This window comes from Meles meles, chromosome 16 (genome assembly GCF_922984935.1).
Source record: "Meles meles chromosome 16, mMelMel3.1 paternal haplotype, whole genome shotgun sequence".
In the NCBI taxonomy this organism is placed as follows: Eukaryota; Metazoa; Chordata; class Mammalia; order Carnivora; family Mustelidae; genus Meles; species Meles meles.
Window position 1 is genome coordinate 15,688,707 of NC_060081.1, and position 24,190 is coordinate 15,712,896.

Sequence of the window (24,190 nt, forward strand, 5' to 3'; positions counted from 1 at the left end):
GATTTTCTGAATTCTCTCCGAAAAGTCCTGACTATTGATAAGCAATGGAATTTTCCACCTGGGTCATTTATTTATTTTTTAAAGATTTTTATTTCTTTATTTGACAGATTGAGAGAGAGTGAGCACAAGCGGGGGAAAGGCAAAGGAAGGCAAAGGAAGAGGGAGAAGCAGGCTCCCTGCTGAGCAAGGAGCCCGATGCGTAGCTCAGTCCAGGACCCTGAGATCATGACCTGAGCTGAAGGCAGAAGCTTTAACCCACTGAGCCACCAGGTGCCTCTCACGGGGGTCATTTAAAGATGGTTGTGGTTTGGGGCGCCTGGGTGGTTCAGTGGGTTAAAGCCTCTGCCTTCGGCTCAGGTCATGATCCTAGGGTCCTGGGATGGACCCGCATCAGGCTCCCTGCTCAGCATAATAAATAAATAAATAAAATCTTTTTTTAAAAAAAAAGATGGTTGTGGTTTTAGCAGAGACTGACTGGCGGATTCTGCTGTTTGAGTTGTGGGAAGGAGTTGGGAATATTTGCAGATTTCTCTTTAAGAACTGACTATGTTAGAAATGGCTTCTAAAAACAGGTTGATACGGAGAAATACTTGCATCTTTTTTTTTTTTTTAAATATTTTATTTATTTATTTGACAGACAGAGATCACAAGTAGGCAGAGAGGCAGGCAGAGAGAGAGAGGAGGAAGCAGGCTCCCCGCTGAGCAGAGAGCCCGATGTGGGGCTCGATCCCAGGACCCTGAGATCATGACCCGAGTCGAAGGCAGAGGCTTAACCCACTGAGCCACCCAGGCGCCCCCGAAATACTTGCATCTTGAGGAGGAGAAGAAAATGGCCTCTCTGGGGTCAGATCAAAGTCAGTATCTGAATAAAGGGAGCTGTGAAGATGATGCTTAAGGGAGACCTCTTTTGCAACTCTGGCCTGTTTAGGCCAGCCCCTGGGGCCCACCGGGCTTCCCTCTGGGAAGGGCAGGGCAGGTACCTCACAGTCATGGGCTGGCCAGCTTGCTAGCCTCCTCCCTGTATACCAAGACATCTCTTGGGTTTAAAGAAAAAGAAAGAAAGAAAGAGAGAGAGAGAAAGAGAGAAAGAGAGAGAGAGAAAGAAAGAAAAAGAAAAGGAAAGGAAGAAAAAGGGAGTGCATGAGCTTCCTGGCTCCTTAGTGTGCTTGTGTTTTTCTACCTTCTTTACCCTCCTTTCTTTCTCCTGCCTCTTCCCATCTCTCAACTTCTTCCTCTCTCCTTCCCCCTCCCCTTCTCTGTGATTCTCTTCTGTGTTCCCAGCTCGACACTTCCTCCCTCTTGAAATTTGTTTCGCGGTTTTTAAATCTGCAGAGATAAAAATAACCTTCATTTATAAGCCTGAGGACTTAAAATAATAGTAATGTCTGTAGGTGAGTCTATGCATCACAGTTCCAGGGGTCCGGGAGTCCTTCTTTTCCTACCTGCCCCAAAGCTGGGCCCACAGGAGACCCTGAGAAACAGGCGCCTCCCTGCCTGCAGCCCAGTCCTCAGTGCCCACCCTCCCAACCCCCACCCCACCCCTCCACTCCCCCACCCCACCCCTTCACTCTCCCACACCCCGCTTCCCCCACCTCACCCTCCCACCCTGCCCACCCCCACTCATCTCACCCAGACCAGAGCCAAGCCTGTCCCCTACCAGCCAGCCTTGTCAAATATCCTGCTCACTCAGAGCCGAAGGGGGAATGACATCAGAGAATGAGTTAGTCCTGTGCAGGGAGTTGGGGGAGGAGAATTCCTGGACACAGTCATTTGGAGCCAGTTCAAGGAAATAGCAAGTCAGCAGCCACACCTCGCCCTCAGGTGGCTCCTTGCCCGAGGTGCCTGCTCACTTCTCGAAGCCCTTCTGGGTCCCAGGTGATGGCCAGTGATGGCCAGGAGCCAGGTCTAACCCGTGAGGAGGAGGCAGAACTTCGGACGGGCGAGGCCATAGCACCGAGTAGGTTGAAAGAGAATCTTTACAGAGCCAAGATGTCCGATTTTTATTGAAAGAAATGACTCAGACGTAGACCCCGACACCCTGGAAACACCCTGAGTTTTGTCTTCCTCACCTCCACATGGCAAAACTGGAACTTCACCCCGTAGACTCTCAGCTGAGCCTCACTCATGATGACACCCACTGCCTACAGGGCAGAGCCAAGTCCACGGTCAAGAGTACAGGCCCTCTTTTCTTTGACTTTGACTACCGTCTCAGCTTCCCCGGGCTCACCTTCCTCTGCTGGTCATCAGGCCTCCGCCGTCTGCCCGCTGGCCCGCAGCTTCGCCTGGCTTATCCTTGTCCAGCACAGGCAGATACCTCCGGTGAGCCTGCCCTGCCTTCCCATAGGACCCTCTCTGTCTCTCCCTCACTGCCCTGAGTGTGGAGCTTTATAAGTTATCTCACACAGCGCTGATCCTTCAGCAACAGGGGCTTGAACCATGCGGGTCTACTTACACACAGATTTTTTTTTTCCAGTAAACATAGTACCCTACAGTAAATGTATTTTCTTTTCCTTGTGATTTTTCTCAATGATATTTTCTTTTCTCTAACTTTATTATAAGAAAACAGTACATAAGACACATAATATACACGTACGTGTTCATGGACTGTCTGTGTTTTTAGCAAGATATCTGGTCAACAGTAGGCTATTAGCACTTAGGTTTTGCGGGGAGTCCAAAGTTACACGTGGATTTTGGACGGCTTAGGTGCTGGTCTTTCAAGGGTCAACTGGGTGTCTGTCTTCCTCCTAGACCGTGTTCATCTTTGTATCGCCTGCACTTTGTGCACCATCTGACACACAACTGATGCTTCTGGAATGAATAAATAATCCGGTGTTCTATAGGATTAAAAAAGGCTAAGTTGTGGGGACCTTCTAATGTAGCACTATAGATAGTTTCTTCCCATTTAAAAAAAAAAAGCTTAAGATCGATAGTTTACGTTTCAATACACACTTTTTGAAAAAGGAATGTTCTGTTTGGTAGACTTGGTGTTAAATATTTTGTGATAGAAGGGAAGGGAGACTTGGTGTTAAATACCCTGTGATAGAAGGGAAGGGAAACCCTTCGTTTTCTTTTTAGCTTTTGGTCTACTTCTTTTGACTCTCAGGGTCTGTGCTTCGTAAAGTTCTGGGAATCCGGAAGAGGACCTTCTCCGATCAAGCATATTCTGCTCTGTTCCTCCTCAGGAACGGGTGCTCATTTTACACCTTAACCCTTTGGTTTGGCAGGAATGCTCTCCTAATCCTTAGGGTTGCCGTGACTTCTTGGAGAAGACAAGGAACCAGATGGGGGAGAGAGCCACCGTCATAAGAATCTCATTCAGCTCCTGAGGGCAGGTGGCCGCCACAACACCAAGTCCTGTCAGGAGTGATGACATTGGTCCCCGGAGAGACTCCATCATACTTTGACCAGATGCAGAGCCTTCCTTGTTCTCAGAGTTTACTCCCATATATTATTTCTGTCCCGGCTCCGTGGAACAAGGAGGTAGAAAACACACGTATGCCGGGCACATGAGCAACATCGTGATCATGACGTTGATGGAAAAAGTTCCCCGTTTCACTGGCTCGAGAACGTAGAAATGGTCACTGAAGAGATGACCATGTACAGTCTGTATCCTTCCCCTAGCAGGATTTGCACTTTGTCTGGGTCTCTACGGAACCGCTTGTTAGATCTCGGGTTTGTGTTTTCTAAACAAGATGACTTTTGGGGGAATGCTCACGTGGGTCTTCTTTTTCACTAATATTCTTGGGCTCTGGTTTCTCCATCCATTGTCGTGGATAATCTTGAGAATGGTTTCCAGCTTTTAAAATTCCACTTTATAGTTCTGTCTCCTTTTGTTAGTCATAGTTCAAATTCTCAAATCATTATTTATGCATTTTTGTGAGAAGAACAGGCAATCAGCATCCTGTTCCCCAACAGGTAAATGGCGATCTTTATTGGAAAAATATATATGGTGGAAAGAGAGCTCTCAATTGTGATGACATAAACAATTGCCACTTTCAAGGGCCAATAACTAGGGAATGACAGGAAAATATTTGCATCTTCTGACAATATAGCTGCAGCAACCCAAGATGGCCTGAGTACAAAGGATATTTATATGTTGGGTTTCAGAAGGATAATTCAAATACACAAGAGCCTCATCTTGTAATGTTATCACAAGAATATCCAGACAATGTTTTCTTTAACTCCGGGAAGAGCAATTTAGAAGGCCGGATCCTGCCACATGGGTCCAGCTGCATGTTTAATACTCTTGGAAAAGAAAAAAATTGTTCTGTAAACACAGAAATCACCAAGTACCGAAGCCTGAAGGATGTTTCTTTCTTTGCTTACCATTGTCAGGACCTTGTAGACACAAGAGCACACAATTAATAAACACTATCAAATTTGCTCTTGTCATTAATCGGGCAGCCATACTTTATTTGCACCACGGGCTATCCTGGAATTCACTCTTAAATGGTTTGAAAGCACTGAACATCGAACCGAGTGTATTTAGAGTTCACGAAACATGGCTCAGACAGTGTCCCTAGTTAACAAGTTCTAAAAATTTTCACTTTTAGCAAATGAAATATTGCCACTTGAGAACGTATTCCTGAAGAAGACTGAGTCCGTGCTTTGAGCACGCGGAGGCCCGTTTCCACACCAGGTACGCCCACGGTGGCCTCGCTCTTTCCACCTGTGCCAGCATGTTTGCATGGGGACAGCACCTGAGACTGAGAAGCTCCTCCCCCTTCCCTTCACCTCCTTCTCATATCCCCTCCCCCACCCAAATGGTGCACACCATGCGCACACTGGAAAAAATGCAGGGTGACTGGCACGGAGATGCATTCCTGTTCCTCTCTGAAAGGCTGGAGGTTTTGCCTCAAGAGCCATTGACCATGGTCACTGCGTTTCCCCCTGTGTGATAATCTCTGTTCTTGGAAGCCAGCCTTCCCCTTTATCCTGTATCTGGACACCTGGGCAGCTGAAGGGTCATCTTTTCATAGAGAAGAAGTGACCCGCCCCCAGGGACATACAGCAGTTTTTCTAGTGCAAGTGTAGGTTGCACTTCCCAATGTCACATCAAGGTCAAGGGTAATGTTCTTTTGGCCTCTCAGATTTACCAACTCCAATACCCCCTCCCTCTGGACACTGTGGTCTTTTTACTCTTCAAACTTAAGCATCATAAAGGGGAGCTCATGGAAAATCTTTTTATAGAAATGAACATATTGTTTCTATCCCGGCCTTTCTATTTTGGGGACAGGGAGAAAGGGAAGATGTAAGGCAGGGTCACATGTTTGAAGAAGACACACAGCCCTGCCAGGATGAGAGCTCTGGAGCTGGTTCTCCCGGTATCCAAAGTCCACAGCAGCCAGGCAGGGGATGGACTTTTAAGGAAGTGAAATGCATGCAAAGCACAAAACTGCCCCCAGGCTAGAAAAATTTTTTTTGTAAGTATCACTGAAAAATCACAGCTAATGAAAGGGTGAGTTTCAGTTCTTCACCCAGAGGGGATCCCACCCCTTGGCTAAAGAGGACAGCAGACAGCAGGACAACATCCCCGAGTGCTCACCGGAATGTTCTTTCTCTTCTTGCTGATAGGCTGTTGAAGAGCTTGGGCGTCAGGATGACGGAGCGCTTTGACTGCCACCATTGCGAAGAATCTCTCTTTGGCAAGAAGTATATCCTCAGGGAGGACAGCCCCTACTGCGTGGCGTGCTTTGAGGCCCTCTACGCCAGCACTTGCGAGGAGTGCGGGAAGCCCATCGGCTGTGACTGCAAGGTACCCCCAGGCCTCACCCAGGCAGTTCCCACTACTCCAGGGTCCCTCCGTGCGCCCCAGAAACCACGGGCTTGTGTGTGGTGTGTGCCAGAGCTCTGACCCTTAACGCCCATTGAAATTCCGTGTCTTGAGCCTCCTCTGATGGGCTTGTCCCCTCTGGCCAAGAAGCCTTTCTGAGCCTCCTCCCTCCAGCTGCTCTGTGCCCACTCCTAATCCTGTAATGCTTGGTGAGTGCATTTCCAAGATGCCTACTCTGTGTCCTGTGCATACTTCTTACGCTGTGGCTGTTGGTATCCTGATCAAGCACTGCACTCCCCCACCCCCACCCCACCTCCCAGTACTGTGACTTTCCAGACAGCAATGCTGTCTCACTCGTGTTTGCCCCGTGCACTGGGTGAGTGAATGGGCACATGAATGGCCCGGGACAGATTCCCAGATAAATGGGCTTGTAAAACACTAACTTCATTGGAACTTTAGGGGCTCTTTTCTTCTCAATGGGAGAAGATCAGGATTGGTAGTGTTTCTTTTTCAAGGGAAAAAGCTCATGCCTGAGGGCTGATGGCCAGCTTTCCCACTGTGGATGACAACAACAGGTTCAGTGGAGGCCACGGGTCATTCATGCTGATTGGCCGGAGCTGAGCGCTGAGGACCCTGGCCCGTGCTTCTCAGCCCCTCTTATTCCAACCTGGACCACCCAGAAGTCCCCCTAGAGGTTTACCCAAGTTGCTAAGTTCTCCGACATCTTTACCTGCTAACCAGTTGCTAAAACACTTTACAAGACTTTAAGGGACTGTCCTCCTCAGAGCCGTGGAATTGGTACATACTGGGGTCCCTTGGGGACCTCCAAAGGAATTTGAAGCTTAACGGGCTTCAAGGCGATGCGGGGCATCTTGGGGTCTCTCTCCCACTCTTTTCCCTTGCACTCTGCGGGGGGCTTTGCCTGTCTCCTCCGTGGTTACGAACATCAGTTCGTAGCTGCTGCCAGATCGGGTCGGGCCATGCCTGCCACAGGGAGGCGGGTGTGACCCAGGCAGTGCATGGGTGTGACATTTCTTTCCTCTATCCCGTCATTCCCAGGAAAGGCGGGAAGCGGAAGGCAGTACAGTCCTGTTTGTGCTGCTGGGTATTTGGTGATGGTTGGGGAATGACTTCCATCCTGTGTGGAGGGAAGCCTTTGCCCAGAGCAGAGACAAAGCTTCTGCAGAACAGGCCACCTGCAACCAGGCTGCAGCCACGGAACTTCTGGCTATGGAATAGGGGCGGCCTGGCTAAAAGAAACCGAGTGGCAGCAGGCCTGCCTAAACTTCAGAAGGTGCAGAGGCAGGGCCCCCTGAACAAGAGGAGGCCGATCTTGCTTGTCTAAAAAGGAGGTACCGTCTTATCTCTAGCATTGTCTGATAAATGATTCGCTCTCCCTCATGGGTTGTTCGAAGGCTCTTAGTGCCTGTTTCTTTATTTACGAGGCCAGGCATAAGTGTTCCGACCCCAAACTGCCCCGTTCAGTCCCGGCTCTGTGTCTCACTAGCTGTGTGAGCTTGCGCTGATTACTTGACCCCTCTGTGCCCGTCTTCCCCTTTAGGAAAGGCAGATAAAACAGGTGCCAGCATGATGGGGTTGTTACATACTGGATAGGAGCCTCAGCACTCTGAATAGCAGCTGATGATCTCGTAAACACCATTGGACTACTTCCCTATTCTTTCTGCAGCACGTTCCCTCCACACATACCCTCCAGGAGCCTTGCCCTGTCTCTCGGTCTGTTTGCATTATGGGAACATCAATAAAAATGTCCGGTTGGAGGAAGAACTGAGAAACAGAGAGGGGAGAAATGATCCCTTATAAAAATTTAACCTGGAATGGGCTTAAGTAGGTGAGAGGCTCATGTATAATTTGGACAAAGAACGAGGCTGGTTTAGAGGACAGGATTTGGATATCTGGGGCTACTCATCCTTGACCAGCGGCTAAAGCAAAAACAAAGCAGCAGTCCCTTCTCATTTCTCCAATACGATTTAGTGCCGAGACCCTGAAAACTAGTTCCCTTCGACACACACTTGATGAGCAGATAAACAAGAATCCCGTGATCGGGGCCAAAATCAACAAGACTATTGCAAAGCCAGGCGTTAATCGTGCTGAACTTGTCAACCCTGATGCACGGTTACTATACATGGAGTTAGGCCTTGTGGTTTTCTGCATTGTGGAAGGAGAAGAGATGCTTTCTTGACTTGGCTTTTCAGGGCTCTTGAATATTTGGGATGGTTTGCTTGACTTTCAGAAGTCATAATGTCGTTGACTTTGGGGAGGGAGCAAGGATAGGAAAAGCATTCCTGTTATGTCGCGAAGCAAAGCCGAAAGTCCTGGCAGGCGGGGCGTTCTGCGGGGCCACGGAGCTGTCAGATCTGTTGGCCCTTCCCTTGGCTTAAAACAGCAGAGGCACCGGGAGCCCCGCTCAGCTCCTCTTCTGAAGGACGTGCGCTTGCGTAGAGATTTGAAATCTTGGCATGCGGATGGGAATCAGGCTCAGTTTGCCGGCATCGAGAGAATTTTATATTATATAGATGGGACTTGAGGACCCATTCCGGTAGTTAGCCTACATAGGTTTGAAAACGTTTCTACGCACTCACTCTGTTGTATTTGCTATTTCTATTTAGTAACTCTGAGGAAATATGCTCTCAAAGTGGAGAAATCTTTCTTTTTAGGACCAGTGGAATAGGTGAGAACAGGTCATGCAAATAAAATTTCATGCTCCTCTAATATTACCCTGTTCCTGAAATTTTTCTTGGACATTTGTAGATACGAGCAAAAGAAAAAAAAATTTGGTCTGATGACAGATATTTTTGGATGGGTCTACTTAGGTTCTGGGCTTTAAAAAAGTCGAGAAACTAAGGACCATGTATGGGGGGCCCATAACTCAGAGATGGCTGCCCGTACTGTTTGCTTCACAAATCAGGGACTTGAACAAACTCTGGGATGCATGGCTAGCTCAATGTGTTTCCAGGACATACTTTCCAGCTTTTACATCATTACATGGGAAACATCGAATGGATACTCAGTTTGGCACGTGCCTACCCGCCGAACTATAAGTTTCTCTGTGGGCATCTATAAAGTTCTCAAGGATCAGAAAATCTCTGGGTTCCTTGGGCAGAAAGCAGCCAGGGCGCTGAGAGGGGACTCTTCCCCCTCCACGTGAAATCTAGCTGTCTGTGCTGTACTTCTCGAAGGCTCCTGACCACAGCCAGTGCAGGAAGCTTGAGGTCTGATTGGAAACACCTGTTCATCCTGCCCTGGCACAGGACGCAGGCCTCCCCCGCCCACCGATGTGGGAAGGGCTGCTCTTCCAGACATGTTCCAGACACGTTCTCACCGTCCAACTCCCACACCCAGCACTTTCTTACTTGTTGAGGTGATTTTTAAGTGCTTAGTGAATGACTCATCTTTGTAGAGTTTCCATGTAATTTGTCCGCAGAGTTTGGAATGAGCACTGAAAATATGTCTATGTCTTTGGATTTCCTCCCGTAAGAGACAAATCTGTTTCTCGAGGGAAACGAAGGAAGCAGGATCCTCAGAGCTGGGAACAAGGCTGACCAGGTGGGTCACGCAGAAAGGACCGCTCAGGCCGTGAAAAACCAAAGGGGTGTGAGGGAGGCACACCCCCAAAGGCACCCCACACTCAGCAGCAACACCTCAGCAACACCTCCCCCTCCCGAGGGTTCACCTGGGTTCACCTTCCGCCAGCTGAGGTGTGGAGACATTTATGTCGCCATGAGCCTCTTTTCCCTCTTCTGAAAACGGGGTTGCCTGCTTTGCGACTATGGCAGAAATTGAGTTACCACGGCTGGGACGCCTGAGATGGGGTTCCGCACAGGGAGTGCTGTCCTTTCTGCCACCGTCCGTTCCTCGGGACCTTTGTTCTTAAGTAATTGAAGAAACATTCGGTTGAAAACATGACACCCTGGTGGTCTCAAAGCATAGGACATCTGTTCAAACTGCAGTGTGTGAAGGGCTCTGAAAATCCATTTATCAAGTGAAATCGCGTGGATTTGAGAAGGGGTGGGTTTGGGAAATCCGCCCCTGAACTTGCCCCCAGCCCAGGAGGGGTGGCGCCAGCATCAGCCTCAGGGACAGCCACTGTGCTGCCTGGGGCCACCTAGAGCCAGTTGAGGGGGCGGGGGTCCCGCCAGGCCACCAGCCCCTCCCGCTGGTTCAGCTGGAGTCTCAGAGAGGGCAAGTTCAGAGCCAATGAGCGCTTCCCATATTAGGAATGTTTCCGACGTGGAAAAATAATGAAATCACAAAGGAAGTGTTTGGGCCTAATCTTACATTATCAACATTTTACTGCAATTTATGACATTTCCGTGAGCACAAAATTAGCCTTGGTATGTTTTCTGGGATGTGTAAAAGATCTATCCTTCTTTCTTTCTCTCTCTCTCTTTTGCTCTCTTTTACTGTCTTTCCTTCTCCTTCCCTCTAGAGGACTTTAGAACCATGATATTTCTAGGACATTTTGAGGTTCTTCAAAGTCAGTGAGTCTATACGTCTTAACCTTGTACCAACAGCATTGAAACCTCTGGGGACCGCACAACGTACTCCACAGGTAAGAGAATTAAGCTAGATGGACTAGGTTGGTCCTAAGAACCAAAACTCTTTGTCTCTTTGAAGCTGTGTACACAGGAAAGGAGACGGGCCTTCGGGTACCAAGGCTTTGAGAGAAAGATTCAGTGTGACGTGAAGCTCAGGGCCAGGCACACAGAAGTGGTCCAGGTCTTTAGGTGGTAGTTGCCAGCCCACCTCTCAGCTCTGGGGACCCCTGTAGCTTAAGTCCTGCCCCACGCCAAGAGTCAGAGGAGAATGTCGTCTTGGCTGGAAACCTCAGCGTGCCCTCAGAAAGCCAAGCCGGCAGTGTTGAGTTACCTTCCTCTTGCCATAAAGTCTTTTCTCACTTCCTATGTATTGTGGGCTTTCTTAAGAAGTGAGTCCAAGAGGAAGCTGTGACCTGAGTTTATTAGCTTAGCTCTGACTTCCAAAGAGAGCCCAAGCCGAGAGCCCAAGGAGAACTACAGGGAAACCTGATAGCATAACGAGTTAGATAAGGGTTTCCATGCAGGATTTTGAAAATGGTGTGGACGCAGGCTGGCAGTCGCAGCGTGCTCGCTGGGGGGGGTGTGTGACATCCCCCCTGTCCCGGCTGGGGCAGCTCACGGAGCAGGTGGCCCACCAGCTGGGCCATACAGCTGAGCAGGTTCCGCCAGCTGGAGAGGAGGCGAAGGGCCTTCCAAGGCCAGGCCCGGCGTGGGCCATGGCGCAGAGGTGTGATGGTTTGGGCACCAGGCTTTGGAAGGTCTTGCGTTGATGCGCGAGGTCTAGTGAAGCCACGTGGCTGGCCCCCCGCGTGGAAAGGAGCACGTTTTAGTGTCTCGTGACTGTCAACCCATCCGTTTACCTGTAGCTGCCATGCGCTCCGGTTCGCTGGAGGAAAAATGGGTTTCTGCAGTGCTTCTCACCCATGGGAGCGTGGAGACGAGCTTCTCCACGACTGTCCATGCACACTGCCGACCCTCCGCTACTCTTTCCTTCCATCTGGGGCCTGGCTGAGCAGGGTGGTGGCTTTGCTGTCACCGTATCGCCCGCTGAGCTTCCTCTCTCCGCTTTTTTGAAGATCAGCCTAGGAAGGCTAGTTTCCTTGAACCCGTATTTCCTTTCCTTCTTGTTTCGCTAACAGGGTGTGTAGCCGCTGTCTGTCGATGCCAATGTCCTGGGCAGAGCCCACACGCAGGGCTGGGCCCGGGACAGTCTCCCCTCAGGCCTCGAGCACTCCCTGGACTTCTCCACTCAGCCAGGCTGTGGGCGAGTCACAGCATGGAAAATGCTAGCAGCTTTTCCATAGGGGCCGTCCTTCTGAGGTGTCTGGTCTGCACAGAGGGAAGCCACCTACCATCGGCAAAGGCTTTCCCACCTGCTGCATAATAGTCAAAACCTATTTTTTTTAACTGTGGTGAAATACACATAACCTGAAACATACCAACTTCGCCCTTCTGAAGAGCGTAGGTCAGTAATGCTACACGCATTCACCTTGTCCCGGGGCCAACCTCCCGGAGTCTTCACCTTGCTTTTGAAACTCTGTCCCCAGGAAACACTAATTCTGTCCCCGTCCCCCAGCCTCTGGCTCCCACCGTATGAGTGTCCTCCTAGAGCATTTGTCCTCTTGTGTCTGGCTTAGTTCACTGAGCGTAGTGTCCTCAGGTCTCCTGCACGTCAGAATTTCCTCTCCTTTGTGGGGCTGATAATATTCCCCCGTAGGTATGTACCATCTTTTTCTTATCTGCGCATTCTTTGATGGACATTTGGGTTGCTTTCTCTTCTTTGGTGACGGCGAATAATGCTACTATGGACACAGGTCTGATTCTTTATGCAAATGCCCAGATGTGGAATTGCTGGATCATATGGTAATCCTATTTTTAATTTTTTGAGGAACTGCCAGTACCGTCTTCCGTAACAAAAAAATGTTAAATGCCTTTATTCCGTAGTTCAGCAGTATCACAGTGATAACGATCAAAACCTCCCAACTCTTCTCACAGGAGGCTGACTCCTGTTCCTATCGCACAAGGAATTAGTGGCTTGTTTGACTTTATTCAAAATCTCAACAAAGGCAATGCTGAGCTGCATTCATTTACGTACAAAATGTGGTATTATTTCTGAATGTTTTCAGTGGATATGTATAGATCTCATCAAGGGTGCGGTTTTTGAAAGGTCGACCACGGGTTCGACCAGGAGTTTACCTGGAGTAGCTCACTGCCAATAGCTTCTAAATCAAAGGGACGTGAACTTGAACCTTGCTTGGCTCAGCTACGTGCGCATGTGTGACTGTGTGCCTGTCACTGAGCTCCTCTGAGCTTCCAAAATAATACTTACCTTGCAGGGCTGCAAAGTGCCCGAACTCACAGTGTGGCAATGAGTATCCCTGACTGGTGTCCCAGAAAGAGAGAAATAATGATTTCTTCCTGGAAAAATACAGGCTTCACGGTTTATAATGAGTTTGCCTATACAGTCTCTAACTCGAATTATAGCAATTTATACTTTGTTCCATTTGTCAAAATAACCAGTCAGGCACAGGGTGATTTTCCCCCTCCCATTTAAACAGTTCCTCCCCTCTCTGCTGCCTTCAGAACCATATTAATCTCTGTGCAGAATTATAAGGGCCCTCTGGCCCCCAGTCTGGGCTTGGATTCCCCTGCTGGGCCCTGGGCTGTCCCTCCAGCCTGACCACACCTGTCAGGGACCCCTCTCTCTCACCTCTCTGCTGTGTTCATGCTCTGTCTCTGCCTGAAAGTCCCTCTCCGGCCCCTCCACCCACCTCCCTGCTGTCCATGGACCATACACACTCAGCTGGTGTACCAGAAGTGTCTTCTGATCCCCTTTCCTCCAACCGAAACCAGAGTCCTGTCCCTGTCCTCGCAGCTGTTTCTCTGTCCTGCCCGGTGTCCCTGTGATTCTGCTCTCACACTTGCTTTTGCTGACTTCCTTCCGAGCTAAGCCCTGCGCTCTGTTTCTCTCTCACCACTTTGCCATGAGAAGCAGTAATCAGTCGCATGTTCTGTGTTCCTCTTTCTTACAGACCACACCTAAGGGAAATCCATGTGTTTCTGGAAAACATGTCTTTCTGACACATAGACACACACCTCCCCGCATCTCAATGGTTGTTCCAAAATGCAGCCAGAGGAGAGCCCTGCCCTCCACGTTTCACAAGCAAGGTCATGGTCCAGGCAGGCCCACGAGCCTCAGCCCCTCTCTGCTCCCTCTCGGCCCTGGGATGTGTAGGACTCCCCGGGGCTGTGGGTTAAGCAGAGCAGCTGCGACCCCCTCCCCCACCCTCTCACTGTGTCACATGCTCTGGGTCTACAGGACTTGTCTTACAAGGACCGACACTGGCATGAGGCCTGTTTCCAGTGCTCTCGGTGCAAGAGCTCGCTGGTGGACAAGCCCTTCGCTGCCAAGGAGGACCAGCTGCTGTGCACGGACTGCTACTCCCACGAGTACTCGTCCAAGTGCCAGGAATGCAAGAAGACCATCATGCCAGGTCAGGAACGCGCCCTCCTTCCTCACGGTGCCACAGAGCATGCTTACTCTTTTCTTCCCTTCCACTTGCCGAATTCGTCCTCGCTGGGCTCTTTCAGCAAAGAGGCACTGGGCCCCGCTGCATGCCTGGTGCTGGGCTGGGAGCTGGGAAGTCGCGAAGTAGTGCGCCCAGGAGGCACACCCCGTCCCCTGTCCTCCTGGACTCCGCGTGCTAGACAGATGTTCCTTCTGCACGCACGCAGCCTTGATCACAGCCGGGTCAAGTGTTAAGACAAGTAATAAGGAGATTGGCTGTTACAGGGGAGGATGGCATGGTGTCCTTTGTTTCTTGGGCGAAGTTGGCTGGTTCTGTTCTGTGGGAGAGAGGAAGCTTTGATTTTAAAAAACTGGGTGAATGAAAGTGTATAGTATTTTTAAATGTGGCAGCAAAAAGTCTTGATAGGCACATCTAGAAATGAGGGCGAGGAGACTAACCACCCAGAGAAGGGCCTGAGATGTGAACCATGGGCAGGTGAGAGGCAGGCATGATGGCTACACCTGGCTCACCGGCCACGGACGACCCATGGTCTCTGTCGTCTGCGTGACCAGTAAATGCTACCAGAGGGGAGATTTGCCGGAGTCAGCAAATAAAAATACAGACTTGCGGTTCAGTCTGAGTTATAGGTAATTTTTTAGTCTCTGGCCCACGTGGGACGTTTTGAAGCTGGCATCCCTACCAGGGTGTCCTAGGGACCCCGAAGAAAACGCTGCGCAGTGCACATCTGCCAGAGATGTGGTCCTCGCCAGTGGCAGAGTTGCATGAAGCATTGGCCAGGCCCCTGGAGTCCAGTCAGGTGGCTGGGGACCCAGCCGTGAGTAAACGGAGGGCTCGGAGAGATGCGGCCCTGAGGCCGCTGGTCGCTGGGCACCGGCCTAGCTTCTTCCATATCAGGCTCACGGGGGCAGGAGGGGCACCGGTCAGGCCCAGCCTTCCAGCTGCTGAGAAGCTCCAGTCAGTTCGTCTGGGGGTGAGGTGGGGGTGTCCACTCACAGGGCCATCCCTGAGGACGCAGCAGGGAAGCATCCTTCATCCCAAGGAGGCCTGGAATTAAGGGCGGATGTCGGAAGAAATCAAACCCACAGTAATAGGGTGTTCAATCTGATGAAGCAGGTGTGAAGGTTTAAAAAAAAAAGTGGTCTAAGGAGCAAATTAGAGTGTATGTGATTTAGGCTTGTGATTTCGAATGGGAATTTCCTTAATTTACCGCCTGTCGTGATGTTCAGGGTATCTGATGATTTGTCTTATTCACAAGCTTAACTTGTTTCAACAACAATCACTTAAGACCTTGAGGTTTGGTTTGTTGGTTGAGGTTTTTTTTAAAGGGGTATCAAACACGTGAAGCTTTCAAGTGTCGTTTTAAAGGAGTTGAGGTCTGGAGGCGCCTGAGTGGCTCAGTCGGCTGAGCATCTGACCCTTGATTTGGGCTCAGGTCGTGATCTCAAGGTGATGAGCTCGAGCCCGGTAAGATTCTCTTTCTCCCTTATCCTCTGCCCTCCTCCCCGACTCGTGCATGTGTACATACACACACTCTCTCTCTAAAAAAATAAAATCAGGGACACCTGATTTTATCGGTAGGTTTAATGTCCATTTCTTGGTTTGGGCTCAGGTCATGGTCTCGGGGTTGTGGGGTTGAGCCCTGCGTCAGGCTCCAAGCTCAGCGGGAAGTCTGCGGGAGTTTCTTTCCCTCTCCCTCTGCCTCTCCCCATGCGAGCGCATGCACTCTCTCTCTCACTCTGTGCCTGCTCTCTCAATCTCTCTCTCTCTAAAATAAATAAATAAACCTTAAAAAAAATTAAGAAAAAGAAAAAGGACTTGAGGTCTGTACCTTAATAAATACAAGTAAACACAGAGGTCCCTTAGGAGTGATTTTTAAAAATTCACCGTTTCTGTGCATGCCGTGATGGATGTGTCAGAGGAGCTGGGGTTGAGGGTTTTGAGCTGGTTGCATCATCAGATTGAATGCTGATTTTTCAAAACCCCGGCAGCTAGCGGAGCCACAGTATTTCACGCAGTAGCTGGGTTCACGCCGACGTGTGACAGGAATTGGGGCTTCCCTGGTCATTTAGAGCCACACTCTTGAGCGGAAGCTGCTTGCCAGGGCCCAGAATTTTCCTTTGATTTTCGGTTTGCTTGGTGTTTGGCAGTGAAGAGATGCTGAAGTGTTTTTGAGCGAGAGACTGACGTGCGGGAAGTGTTATTTTAGGGAGGTAAGTTGGATAACAAAGAATACGTTTCGAAAAGGCAAGGGCATAATTAGGCCTTCAGTAAGACGGTTTCTTATGGCCCTACATTTTGCTGCCGAATACATCTTAAAGATAACTGACTCCACGCTACTGCAAGGAACAAAACCCCCCAGACCAAGGCCTCTCAGCAAGGCGTAGGACAAGGGCCCAGCGTGGGGGCTGTGAAATGGAAACAAAAGCTGGGCTGGGCCCTGGTCCTGCCCCACAGGGAGTAACCCAGAGACAGAGTGGTCCCGATATAGTGAGAACCACAAAATTAATTAAAAGCAAAGTAAATCTTTACCGAGTTATCACGACACGAGCCCAAGGGAGTTTCCATTCTGCCTCACAGCGGACTCTCTCCATCCCCTTTCACACCTCCAGGCTGCCAGAGACTTCTGCTCCCCAACAGTGGGCTCTTAGGGCCCACATTTTTCTTGCTCGCTGTTTGCCTTTTGTTTGGTTTTTGTTGCTCGCCCGTTTGCTCCCCGTCAGCAGTGCATGGCCTTTGGCAAGGAGCCCTTCCCTCTCATCTGCCTCCCTCTTCTCTCATTGGCAGACCCGGAGGACCAGGTAGGGACAGGCTCCCACCCCACTAGAGCTCTGGGGGGCAGTGGGAGGTCATGCGTATCCCTGACGCCTGCACCCTTGGGGCTGGCCCAGGACCCTTCAGACACCTGAAGGAGCTTATTGTTTGGACAGTGCACCATGGGGTCCTGAAGCCTGCCCCCCGCCCCAGCTCAGGCACTTGTCACCAGAAGCAGCTAAATCACACACCACGGAATTGTAAGAGCATTGACAGTTTTATGCTTAAAGGACCTTAAAGTTCACCTTTCTTGTCTCGGCAGTGAAGGACCAGAAGGTTTAGGGGTGGGCCTCTGGGCTACTGTCAGTGGCCCAGCTAGGATTAGGACCTTGTCCAGGACTCTGGTCTCAGAGCTTCGAGCTGCCTTCTCAACTAGATAAGAGAAGGTGGGCCAGGAGCTGGCGGGTACGGGTGATGGTTCATTCACAAGGTGGGATAACAGGACACACAGGATAAGCCTTCACGGAATGGGGTGCTCAGGGCCTCCCTAAAGGAGGACAGAACATCAGTGTTGGCATCATCCCCCGTTCAACACCTTCGTGCAGTCCAAGCGAGTTGGATGCAGGCATCCAACAGGCAGGCGGGGGGTTGGAGGGGGTCCCTCTTTGCTGAGCAGTAGCTGGGTGAGCACAACCACTTGGGAGCTGGGGGCCTTGTTTCCCCGCCCCCACCCCTGCGGTCTGCGTCACTTTAAATTCAAAAGCAGCCCTACAGATGTCATTTTCCTGCTGGTGTCACTTCCTGGCTCCCCCCTCACTGTGGCACTCCTTCCCTGAACCATTTCTCAGGGAAAACCTAGAAACTGACAGGTTGGGGTTTCAGCCTTCCCGTTTCCTGGCTGTGACTTTTCACCAGTCGTTGCTCCTCACTGAGATTTGACTAGAGAAGACCGGCTTGTACCCGCCATGACGGAGGCAAGGGCCCAGGGCACGGTCGGGAAGGGACCCTGGGGCGGTCACACTGGCGCAGTCTCGGACGATGAGCTGGGTTTCTTCAGCCAGTGAGGAAGTCTCCAAGGGAGGGCCTCTAGCAGAGGACATGGGCAGACTGGGTAGAAGAAGCCTGGTGAGACAGACTGAGACAGAGAGAAGCTGGGCAGGGGAGGGAAGGACGGGGGAGGGGGGGAGCGGGGAATGGAGAAGGAAGGGCTGGGAAAGAAAAGAAAGGAAAGGCAAAGAAAAGGGGAAAAAATGTGCTGAATCATAGCATGTGCTCCTTTTCTTCCGTCTGATTTTTGGAAGGGCTACCAGGAAGTCACGATGTGTGGGCGCGCAGGTCGTGGGCTTGGCTGTGGCAATGAATTTAGATAAGACAAAACAAGAGGCCTGTGCTGAGTGACAAACTCAAACCTGACAAAAGCCCCCAGAAGTAGCCAGGAACCTAGAGACCGCCACAAGCCATAGGGTTGAGGCCCCCCGGCTTCTCGGCTACTAAACGAGCCTCTGTTTGCAGAGGACCCTTGCAGGAGCACTACTTCCTCTGAGCAGACTCACAGGAACTCACCCTTTACCACTGTTGTCGGTTCCTCACTTGTTTGTTTGAAACAGAAAAAGACCCCTTCATCAGGACCCTGTACTCCCATCTGCCGGAGAAGCGGCAAGGTCTCTTAGAAGAAGGACCTTTGCTGCCCCCTGCTGGCCGTGTCGTACAATAAACTCTGCAGGTGTCTGGAGTCTGCCGGAAACCACCCATAAGGGCCCCAAGTGACATCACCCCACCCCCCGCCGCTCCCCAGGGTTCCTGACTGGTGTTGATAAAAAACCATTATTCCCCACCACGCCAAGAATGAATTCACGCGATCTTGCCTGCCGTCTTCAGGGAGCGTACGGTTGCCCTGTGTTCATTGACAAGATCCTTTGGTTTTTGAGCTGCTTTATCATGGGAAGGTCAGAGAGTAAAAGAGCAAGGGGCAAAAATACGCATGGGGAGATAAACCTCTGGAGACAAAGAAAATCATTCTAGGTTTAGATCACTAATATTCCACTATTTTTACCTGACATTCCGTTGCTCAGTGTAATTCTCCTTGTGTCAGGGCTCATCACCCCGCGACTGGACTCCGCAGCTTTGAGGACCATTATGTGCCTCCCCCACCATGAATGCCCCCCCATCCCTAGCTTCCAGCACCTGCACACAACCTGAGTATTGTACGTACCCTATGGGAGGTGGTGCCCAAATGCCCTGGCTTGGAAATACAGGAAGCGGAGAAAGTGACCCAAAAGTGACAGCGACTAAATAATCTTGCGACGATTCTCTGCACATATCCTAATTTCTCGAGAGATGGACAGCTCTTTGTCAACCTTGCAAGCAGACAAAATGCAGCCCATAAGCCCATCATTTTGACCATATATATCATCTTTGGACTTAAGCTAAAGTTTGGCGCATTTCTAGACTGTTTGGCTGCTTGCGTTATGCCAGGCAGCCCTGGTTCAAAGCCGGCGCTCCTGCTCGCTGCCTCACTCCCCCATGGCCTGATCCCACTGTGACGTCTAACTGTTGGGTCTTAATGCCTCAGCCCCAGACTTGCAGTGAGCCCATGGGTTGGCTAACATGTTTCCAGAAAGAACCAGACAAATATTTGGGGTCTCGAGGGCCATGGTTTCTGTCCCAATGACCCATTCTGCCATCATAGTGTGAAAGCAGCCACAGACAATTGAAGTAAGGGAACAGGTGGGGGCTGTACCCCAGGAAAACCCTGATTGTAACACGAGGTAGTGCAGACCGTGCATGGGCCGCAGGCGAGTGCCTGGCCCGGAGCCCACTCAAGTATTTGGAGAACTTTTGGGTTTTTTTTCACCCCTTACCCTCCTTATCCTCCAACAAAACTTGCCTTGTGTTGCATGCAAAGGGGGGTTGCACACGGACCTGTCTTGAACCATTTCTTTCTGTAAATACACATACTTTTATTCTCTTGAAAATGTATGGAAAAACATTAACAAATACTGAATACTGTGACTCCAGCTTGGTGGTGGGGGATGAGGTGAGCCAAACAGCATTTCCGGTTCTCTAGGACTTCCTGAGCTCCTTGAAGAAATCATGTAAACATATTAAATGATAAGTTACTCAAAAGGAAATGCGATGTCACAAGATCAGATCAGAAAATTGCTAAATGGGATGTCTGAGTCACATGTGGCTTTTATTTATTTTTTTTTAAAGAATGTATTTATTTGAGAGAGAGAGGGCATGCAAGCAAGGGGAGGGGCAGAGGGAGAGGGAGAAGCAGACTCTCTGCTGAGCAGGGAGCCCGACACGGGGCTCAATCCCAGGAGCCTGGGATCAGCACCCGAGATGAAGGCAGACGCTTAACAGACTGAGCCCCCCCAGGCGCCCTACATGTGGCTTTTAATGATAGCACTCAGTCATCACTTTTAATGATAGCACTCAGTCATCACTTTTAATGGTAGCACTCAGTCATCACTTTTAATGGTAGGGCTACAACACATCACGGCTTGGTTTCCATGGCAGGTCACATGAAGTGCCATGTGCCATGGAGGCTCCTCGCGGACTCTGGCTTGCGACTCCAGGTTCATGTATGCACCACCGATTTCCATCCCATTGCAAAACAGAAGGGTATTCACTAATGGTGCACTGAGCTCTGGAATTCCCACTCTGTCCGGACGGTCTGAGCCCTGCCAGAATTCTCTGTCTCCGGAGAGACAGAGACAGATACTTTTTCTACTTTATGTTCCTAACCTCCTGCGGGACAAATTACATACTGAGTACACACAGAGGTTGTTCTGGAAGCTGGTGTATAGCGGCGCACCCAGAAACACAGAGTCCCTGCCCTCTCCAAAACAGGCCCATTTCGAGGCAAGCCTTTGAGAGCTAAAGGGACTTGCTGGAGTCATCAGACTAGCCTGGGCAGGTTCTCGATGCGGACGGCAGGGACTCTGAGCCAGCCGTGTCATCAGCTCTCTGCCCTTTGCTGCTTCCTCCCAACTCTCATGACAGGTACCCGCAAGATGGAGTACAAAGACAGCAGCTGGCATGAGACCTGCTTCGTCTGCCGCCGCTGCCAGCAGCCCATCGGCACCAAGAGCTTCATCCCGAAGGACAGCCAGAACTTCTGCGTGCCGTGCTATGAGAAACAGTACGCCTTGCAGTGTGTTCAGTGCCAAAAGGTATCTCTCATCCTCCCTTGGACCTTGTCCGCTACAGTCCATTTGCCTCCACAGCCCTTGGCTTCAGCCCTCCTTCCCCCAAGCGACACCTGTGGTACCTGAAGGGTACAGGAGTCTTGCCGGGCTGGCCCCCCCACCCCAAAATTCTCTTGCACGCGTGCTCATTTACCCCCGGACGGACCCCCCACTCCAGGCCTTCTTCCCACAACGCGACCAGAGATAAAATCCTGTGTCCCTCCCTCCTTCTAGAACATTGCCAAATATTTGCTCCTGTTTATGACATAAGTTAAAGCCGAGGAAAACCTATATCCCAAAGCGGTCCCGTTACCCTGCACTCCATCAGTGAACAGGAAAACTCCGGGGAGGGAGGGAGGGAGGGATGTGAGGAGCAAAGGGAGGCTGTGCCCCACGGACAGGGCCCAGGTTGCTAGCTGCACACTTGCCCCCTCGGTCTGGTGCCGTCCTGTCTCGGCTGTTGGGTTAGAGGGAAAAGGAGCCCACTGTAGAGCGATTGCACACTATTTGGCTCCGGCCCTATTACAGACTCTGCTGTTGGGCCTGTGGGGGCCCAGCCTGGCCTCTGGCTGCTGTTCCGCGCGAGGGTCAGCGGGCCGTCAAGTGCCCGTCCTGCCAGCACCTCTTCCAAGGGCAGAGTGGTACACGAACTACAACCTTAAATTCCCCTTCCCCAGTTCCCGCGCTAAGATTATACTGTTTATCTACTGTGTATCCCTGCCTCCTTCAACGAACCTCCTGCGTTTATGTCAGCAAGCCTCTTCTCCTCTCACTCCCTTTCATCAAGAGCCAAGGAAAGTTCATGTCATTTGCTTTTCTTCCACTGTGTTCCTCCCAACCTTATGGCCGCCTTGCTTGGCCGCGGAAGTGAAGGTAGTGCGTCCTCTGAGAAGCATGGCCTTGTGTGTGTTCATCGGGACGCATGAAAGCCTTCATGCCAGAAACATCCACTACCCGCTAAGGGAGGGAGGCCCGCTGGGCTACTAGGGTCTGGGGGGAAATGCAGTCCAGTGGCAACATTCAAATGCTTATCAACGAGTGTGCCTTGGAGGAGAACAGAGTCAGCAGAGTGCATACGGGCATGATCTGTACTAATTGGGAATGGGAGCCAGGCTGGTGTTTAGGGAGGGATGCTCTGAGACAGTAACACCCAGGAGCAGGTCTGAGCTAGCCGGGGGATTGGGGTGGGGATGGGGGACATGGAATCCAGACACAGGGAAGACAAGGGCGTGTGCCAGGCAGAGCAAACCTCTTATTATACCCGCCCTCTGTATCCAGCAGATACTTTGCAGCCGAATTTATTTTGCATACATTCTGATACAAGGGGGATATTTATAGGATGATCATTATTACTATATAGTTTAATGAAAAGAATATACAACAGAAAGAGTCCTGAACCCTGGCACCTGCTTTGTCTTTAGCTATGAATTCTTAGGCAAGTCCCTGCATTTCTCTGGGTCTCAGTTTACTCACCTATAAAATGGAAATCATGTCTATAAAATGTAAGGGCCTTAAATAGTCAACCCTTGAACAACAGGGGGTCAGGGGTACCAAGTCTCCTGCGCAGTTGAAAATCCACATCGAATTTTGGACTCCCACAAAGCTTACCTACTAAGAGCAGGTTGTTGGGGTGCCTCAGTGGCTCAGTTGGTTAAGTGACTGCCTTCAGCTCCGGTCATGATCCCAGGGAGCTGGGCTTGAGCCCACAAGGGCCTGGCTTTTCCCTCTCCCTCTGCTGCTCTGCCTGCTTGTGCTCCCTTGCTCTGTCAAATAAATAAATAAAAACTTTAAGAAAATTAAGAGCGGGCAGTTGACTAGAAACCTCGCTGATGGCATAAATAATCGATGCACGCATTTGTGGTAGGTTCTGTGTATCCTATACTGTCTCCTTACAATACAGTAAGCTAGAGCAAAGAAAATGTTAGGAAATTATAAGAGGAAAACCACCAGGCAGTCTCACGCTGTGCTTAGTGTAAGTGCACGCAGGCGGCCTGTGCAGTTCAATCCCTCGCTGCCTGCGGCTCCGCGGCACCCTCTGCACGCACTAGGGGCAGCCATGCAGTTTCTCCGTGCCTTTTCCCACACACCCGTCGGGTTCAGGAAGGGGATCTCGCGCCACCCAGAACCACCCCTTCCCCGGGGGGGCCCTGGAACGCTGACTGTGGCCTCCTTGCCTCCTCCAGCCCATCACCACCGGGGGTGTCACGTACCGGGAGCAGCCGTGGCACCGGGAGTGCTTCGTGTGCACCGCGTGCAAGAAGCCGCTGTCCGGCCAGCGCTTCACGTCCCGCGAGGAGTTCCCCTACTGCCTGAGCTGCTTCTGCGACCTGTACGCCAAGAAGTGTGCCGGCTGCACCCACCCCATCAGCGGTGAGTGTCCCGACCCGGGCTCCTGGGCGAGGGTTCCCGCTGGGCTCTCGGGGCAGCAGCCCTTCCCCATGGGGCCACCGCCAGGGTTGGACCAGAGGCACGACTGCAGCCCCTGACTTTGCCCCTGCTCCGAGACTGAGACTCAGGGGCCTCCCTGAGGTTCCCGGTGGGAGCTGGTGTTTCTGGGGCCGCGCTCGCGCCACGCTCGCCTGGCCTTGTGACTTGGCGGGGGGACCGCCGCAGCAGGTAGCACTGCCCTTCTAGCTCAGCCGGTCCCTGGAAATCACGTGGCCTGTTCTCAAGGGGTCTTGTTTCTGCCCTCGGCTGGGTTTTCTCCAAAACCAAGATCTGTGCGCATATGGCCCGCAGGTGAGCACCCTGGAACTGGCATTTCCAGGCTGAGCCACGAGACCGCGTTTCTAAAGGGGCTTCCTAGGGGCTCCCGACTCCTGCTTTTGGCTCTTTGGTTTGGCGATCTCATGGTGGTGAGATCAAGCCCCATGTGAGGCACCACCCTCCGTGCGGAGCCCGCTTTAGATTCTCTCTCTCTCTCCTACTCGTGCTCCCTTTCTCTCTCTCACTCTCAAAATCAATGAGTAAATCTTTTTAAAAAGGATAATAAAGGCGCTCCCTGCCATCTTAGAAGGACTTGTCGACCACAAGGCCATAGCTACATGAGGGCAGAGGACAACATTTTAGGCGATTCTCTCTTATCCCCCCAAGGCTGGGGCCGACCAAGAGCCCAAAGCCTGGTTGGTTGCAGTCTGGTTGCAGACCGGGTTGCACCAAACTATTGGACTTGCCAAGAAATCGAGCGTGGAGGGCAGACGGCTGGTCAGACTCCAGCCCTGTAAACGTGCACCACGCATCACCACACAAATCCGTGACTGGGCCAGAAGGAAAAGAGAATTCCGTGAGGACACAGGAAGAGTCTGGGCCGTGGATTCCCAGCTCTGCCACTTTCAGGTGACTGGCTGATCCCAGTCAATGGCAAGTGGCCGACAAGTGTCATCTAAG

The 24,190-nt window shown here is 51.1% G+C and overlaps 1 protein-coding gene across 3 annotated transcripts in view; it reads left to right on the forward strand.

Annotated features, from left to right (window-relative positions):
• Positions 1 to 24,190, forward strand: part of FHL2 (four and a half LIM domains 2) — a 69,827-nt gene that overhangs the window by 39,262 nt on the left and 6,375 nt on the right. For all 3 annotated transcript variants that reach the window (XM_045981162.1, XM_045981165.1, XM_045981163.1), the window contains exons 2-6: positions 4,554 to 4,639; positions 5,575 to 5,755; positions 13,649 to 13,823; positions 20,619 to 20,788; positions 22,987 to 23,173. In XM_045981162.1, the coding sequence (XP_045837118.1) occupies positions 5,600 to 5,755; positions 13,649 to 13,823; positions 20,619 to 20,788; positions 22,987 to 23,173 (688 nt within the window). In that variant the 5' untranslated portion in view covers positions 4,554 to 4,639; positions 5,575 to 5,599. The remainder of the gene's footprint in view (positions 1 to 4,553; positions 4,640 to 5,574; positions 5,756 to 13,648; positions 13,824 to 20,618; positions 20,789 to 22,986; positions 23,174 to 24,190) is intronic.